This window comes from Sander lucioperca, chromosome 17 (assembly GCF_008315115.2).
Source record: "Sander lucioperca isolate FBNREF2018 chromosome 17, SLUC_FBN_1.2, whole genome shotgun sequence".
Lineage (NCBI taxonomy): Eukaryota > Metazoa > Chordata > Actinopteri > Perciformes > Percidae > Sander > Sander lucioperca.
In genome coordinates, this window is record NC_050189.1 from 6,899,028 (window position 1) to 6,904,668 (window position 5,641).

A 5,641-nucleotide genomic window follows, 5' to 3' on the forward strand; every position below is an offset into this window, starting at 1 on the left:
TGTGCAGTCAATGAATGGTTAATATGCCTTTACGTCCGTTTTGGTGAGCCTAGAGGGAAAATATGCCATTTTAAAAGAAGCCTACATTAACGGTAGCTAGCTAACGGTAGACTACAGAGAAAGTGTGATATTTTATGTCCGTTTCGGAGCGTGTACAAAAAGCCGTCTATCAGCAGTGATAGTAGAGTGCATGTCTGAGAATAGCGCGGGCATGTGCGCCACTCAGAAAAGGGAGAAAGAAAAAAAGAGTCTGCCGCTGTCCAGAGCGACAGAGGGAAAATATTTCAGTCGGAACCGAAATGAGGAACCGAAATTTGCGTTCTAATCCGGTCCGAATACTACCGTTTGCGTAGGAACCGGTTCCATAGTGGAACCGGGTTTCGTTACCCAACCCTAATTAAATGTGCAATGTCATGGCACAAGTCATGTTGCATCACAAATGCCCTAAGCATTTATTTCCAGCCCCACCCTCTCTAGAAACCTCCTCCTCCTTTGTTTTCTTTTATCTTCCCATCCCCTTAGTTTAAATAGTGACACAGGGAGCACAGGTGTCACTACTTTACCTGGGATCCTGCTAAGAACTTCAGAGGTGCCAGCAGTCCATAAGCCACACCTAAGACTAAAACTACACAAGATCATCTTGCTTCTTAACCATATTTCACTCATCACTGAAACCGAAGACAACTTCTACAGGTAGGCTTAAACAATATGCAAGAGATTGATATCTATTACTTTACTACTACTACTACTACTACTACTAGGTATATCATATGGTGTATCTATAGGGAGTTTCTCTTCAAAATCCGATTTAGGCAGTTTTTCCCCCCAGTAATTACGTAAATGGTTATTACAATTTCAGTTAAATCAACAAATGTAATTATTTAGAGCAGTCTATACTTCTAATATTTAAGAATATGAATTTTATGATCATTTTGGTAATACTAAGTGAAATATATTATAATAAATCTAACCTTGCATCTATAATGTATATGTTCTATTATAATTTGAATTGTTTTCAGTTAACAGACCTCACAAAAACATAGCAAGATAAATTAGGCAACAGATAAAATGTCCTGTGTTAATGTTATATTCATGCTAAAAATTGTTCAATTATTGGTTTACATATTTATTAACATTAGGACAATTAATCGTCAGCTTAATTATATAGTTGATAACATTTGTTTATCATTTGGTATACTATGCTACACCTCAAAACAAATTTAATTTAGGATGCCTTCATTAAAAATGTTTTTTCTTTAGGAACATTTACTGTATATTCTCCTCCACAACCCCCCAATGAGAGTGGCTTACTACTGGATGTTTGTAAAATGTTCATGAATGTCGTGCTGTGACAAACCGTCACTTAAAAATAATGTTTATTGGGTATCATGTTTAGTAAAATCTTTTGATTTAATTATTACCTCTGAGCTTACCTGATACCTGATTTTTTACAACTAGGGGTGTGACGAGACACTTAGCCCACGACACACGAAACTGGGTTCACGAGACAAGATTTTAACATTATTTTAAAGAAAACTTAAATGATGAAATATGACTGGAAAAATAATCTTTTATTCAATCGGAATTCACAAAATAAAAAAATAAAAAAAGAGCACTGTGAAAGGTTTTGCCACAAAATCAAATGGCTTCTCTCCTGTATAACTAACCTCTTCAGACCTAATAACTGTGGCGCCCTCTCTCCTCTCAAACCCGTCCCTACAACCTATTAAATCAAATAATTATTCATTTTTTACACTGCACTATAACTTTTATTTTTCTATTTGTAGCTTATAATTTTTTTTGCCTGTTTTATTGTCATGAACGATTTTAATTGCTCTTTAATGTTTTATGTAAAGCACTTCAAATTGCCTTGTTGCTAAAAGGTGCTATAGAAATAAAGGCTTACCCTACAACCTCAGCCTGTCAGACAGTCACCAGGGCATATGAACGCTTTTGTCTTGTGCCTGTCAGTCAGTCACCAGGGAAATAGAGAACACCAGTCTGTCTCGGAAGTGTAACATTAACTGCATGGCAATCTCGCTATTATATTGCAGCAAACGTCTGCGTGAAGTTTTTAAAAGTGTAACCACACTTGTGTCCTCTTTACCGGCAAACCGTGTCTCACTGTAACTTTGACAAACTGCAGAGCCAATGTAATGTTAGCTTCGTCTGCACCGCACCTTTGCATGTGTATTGGAGCTGAGCCTCGCTCTCTGTGAAAGATGCAGAGAGGACAGAGAAGCTCGCACTTACGCATTCTGAGGTACCGACATTTGGCACCGATTGATTTATGAAATGATGCTCGGTAGCACCAATGTAATTCTGCACTGTACTGATATTGTGAGATCGTGGGACGAGATCTCGTCACACCTCAAGTTACAACCCAAATGTAGATGAAGTGGTCCATTAAATGATTTAACTTATTAATCCTCCCCATCTACACTAGGCATGGACAACAGATTGTTCCTCACCGTCCTAGTTGTGACACTGTCCTGGATATCTTTGGGCACCTACGCTCAAACCACTGCAGCAGTTAACGTGACAACCGCAGCAGTTAACATGACAACAGCAGCGGACAACAACGTGACAACGGCAGCGGGTAACAACGTGACAACGGCAGCGGGTAACAACGTGACAACGGCAGCGGGTAACAACGGGACAACAGGAGCAGGTAACAACGTGACAACAGCAGCGGGTAACAACGTGACAACAGCAGCAGGTAACAACGTGACAACAGCAGCGGGTAACAACGTGACAACAGCAGCAGGTAACAACGTGACAACAGCAGCGGGTAACAACGTGACAACAGCAGCGGGTAACAATGTGACAACAGCAGCTCCCCCACTGACGCCTAACACCACAGTGGAAAACCTTGAGGTAAGTGAAGCTAAAAAATTAGAGCATAGTGGAACACTATTCACATTTATTAATGGTGTTGAACATCATCAATGTGTACATTTCCCACTCATTTAAAAGATTCTCATCTCCTTTGCAGACACCTCTTTCTAGGACACAATGTGGGAAAACACAGCTCTGTGCGGCTACGCCCTCGCAGTGCGACCCCTCTACATCCGGATCGTGTTTCTTTCTAGCTGTCAGACAGACAAGCGGTAATAACTTTGAGTTTGGGCTCTCAGGAGAGTCAGATGGCTACATCGCTGCCTCCCTTTCATCTACCAGCACACAGGTATGTCTAGTTCTGTCAATCACTCACAGATCAAATTACCATGAAGTCTAACCCGAAGCCAATCATATAGTGTGTTGAAGTCATCTGTGTAAACAGGTTACAATTACAGTTTCTGATTTTGAACAACAGGGAGGAAATGATATAACCTATGTCTGTGCAAACAACAAGGGTGTTGTGAAATTCTTCGGCGCTCTCCTCAACAATGGTCGGCTGACTGTGACAACGGTGAGTTCTACTCAGAGAAGTAGTGGGGGTAGAGCTGGATGAGGATACATTTATTAGTCTGTTCGGTTTGAGATTAAGCTTTTTTAGCCACTTGCCCTCCAGAAACAGCAGGTGGGAAATACTGATTCAAGCAGCAGCGGACAATAGATGTTCTGGTTATGAATTTGTACGTCTATACTTTCATTGAATGTTCTTTTTGTTCTACAAGACAAATACTAAACTGATACTTAACATTTAATGGTTCAATCAGTATGCGTAAAATGCCACACATAGCTTTTTGAACCTGCAGCTCAAGCAATATCAAGTTAAATCATCACCATCTGCATGGTAAACATATTTTTATATTAATGTACCACTGAAAACTCATCTTCTTGGTCATCTGTTTTAACGGTCTTTGCTCTGCAGCTGAATGTGAACTCTGTGAAGGGCAGCATCAATGGAACAAAAATTCAGTGTACATTTGCTGCCACTGTACCAACCCCAAGTACTAGAGCACCAAGTCTCGCAATCGCGATCTCCACTGGATCTTTCAACAGCAGTAAGGCAACATATTAGAGATACACATTCACACACAAATCACATGCAATTTTAACAGTCAACTAAGACCCACTGTTACAGATACTATCACAGATAATATATTATTATCTACCCATGTGCTAAAAAAAATATGAATGATCTTTTTGTCTTTTGCTTGCATTTTCAGCTTCTGGTGATCTGGGAGCCCCTAACACACGATTTAGTAGCTCTCCTGTAGACCTGGCAAATCCTAACGCCACCGTCACCAATAACCTTTCCGTCAACACCACCTTATCCCCCAGCACAACCAGCCACGCCATTACACTCCAGCAATCTGTGATGCAAGGTAAGCATAAGAAATAGGGATGTTTCCATTAAGACAACAAAGTTGTCAAAAAAGTACATTTGAACAATGCCTTATGAATCTTTTTTTCTGTCGTTCCATCTTCCCCTATAGCTATGCTGATCACGGTGGCTGTGCTAGGTCTGGCCATGCTATGAGAAACCTGAAATCCCCATGAGTCAAGACAAGAAAACCATACCTTCCCTATTCATATTTATGTGCTACTATATATAAAGACCTCACAGGTGGATTACTAAAAACAGTGCATCCCAGAATATTATGATCATACTTTGTTTTGTATACACTTACTGCAGCTGAAAGTATGAGTGGTGGAGGGAAGACACTCTTCTACAGCCTCCTGATTGCTTTTACATCTGTGAAGGCTCTGAAACAAACAAGTTATTCAATTTTGAGGAGCTTTTAATTTAAATGTGTAATCCATTTTCTTTACGGTTTGTTTTTTTAAATCATAGGACTGCTGGATTTCTGTCCTACAAGCTACTTAATTACATGCAAATACATTGGCCATCTGCCTCAGGTGAAATCCAGTCTTTGAATGGTTGGAATGGGATACAAATGAGAAGCACTGTTAATTGACAATTAAAACAGTAAGCAAACATCAAATCATAATCAAATAAACCACTACCTGGCTTTCACCAGTAGAGGTCATGCTGTATACAAATGTGGGGTTTGGGGTCTGTTTACCTTTTAAGCCCACATTACTACTGTCACGCAAAAACCTCATGACTTAGCAACACCACAGTAACCACTGGAACCATCATTATTTTTATTTTATTTTTAAATAATTATTAAACAGTGATGCCAGAAAATATCTGATATAAAAATTTCAAAAGTGCATTACTGTAAAAGCTTTTTGGCAAAAAGCTAAGGAACTAATGAAGAACCTTTTGTTTAAGATGCTATTCTTTTGTTTGCCCTCAGAATAGGCAGATGTGCCCTTATGAAGGACAATAATTATGTTTGCTTTGTGTGTGTCACTGCACATTTCCATTCATGTGTTATGTTTCTGGCGACACACACAAGACAAGCAAATGGCAGACGTGTGTTTGCATTATGTAATTATTATAGTGGTATTCTCTTTTGTGTCAATGTATATACTCACTGTTGATGATTCAAATGTTTTTACAATGAAGCCTTCATTGGCTGATATTTTTTGAGGTGTGTGTGTGTGTGTGTGTGTGTGTGTATGTGTGTGTGTGTGTGTGTGTGTGTGTGTGTGTGTGTGTGTGTGTGTGTGTGTGTGCGTGTGCACAAGCAAAGAGCAGTTGTTCATTAAAAGTGAAGTGCTGATACCAAATATTAGTCAAATATTTGCACATTGTATTATGTAACAATTGAGTTTTGTTACA

At 39.3% G+C, this 5,641-nt stretch overlaps 1 protein-coding gene across 4 annotated transcripts; it reads left to right on the top strand.

Annotated features, from left to right (window-relative positions):
* Nucleotides 1–545: 545 nt before the first annotated feature.
* Nucleotides 546–5,058, top strand: si:cabz01007794.1 (putative ferric-chelate reductase 1). Of its 4 annotated transcripts, none has more exons than XM_035994356.1 (8): nt 546–693; nt 2,447–2,877; nt 2,996–3,187; nt 3,317–3,412; nt 3,818–3,950; nt 4,116–4,218; nt 4,249–4,274; nt 4,386–5,058. In XM_035994356.1, exons 2-8 carry the CDS (start codon nt 2,449–2,451, stop codon nt 4,427–4,429), a joined length of 1,023 nt encoding a protein of 340 aa, XP_035850249.1. In that variant the 5' UTR covers nt 546–693; nt 2,447–2,448; the 3' UTR covers nt 4,430–5,058. The 4 variants fall into 4 exon arrangements, with proteins under 4 accessions (XP_035850249.1, XP_031160280.1, XP_035850250.1 ...); XM_031304420.2 differs by having other exon boundaries at nt 2,447–2,547; nt 2,593–2,877; nt 4,116–4,274; XM_035994357.1 differs by having other exon boundaries at nt 2,447–2,532; nt 2,647–2,877; nt 4,116–4,274.
* Nucleotides 5,059–5,641: the final 583 nt, after the last annotated feature.

Coding starts and splice junctions, on each gene's coding strand:
- si:cabz01007794.1 (XM_031304419.2), top strand. CDS start 2,449: ATGGACAACAGATTGTTCCTCACCGTCCTAGTTGTGACACTGTCCTGG. Junction 3,413..3,817: donor GTCGGCTGACTGTGACAACG/GTGAGTTCTACT, acceptor TTTGCTCTGCAG/CTGAATGTGAACTCTGTGAA. Junction 4,275..4,385: donor CCAGCAATCTGTGATGCAAG/GTAAGCATAAGA, acceptor CTTCCCCTATAG/CTATGCTGATCACGGTGGCT.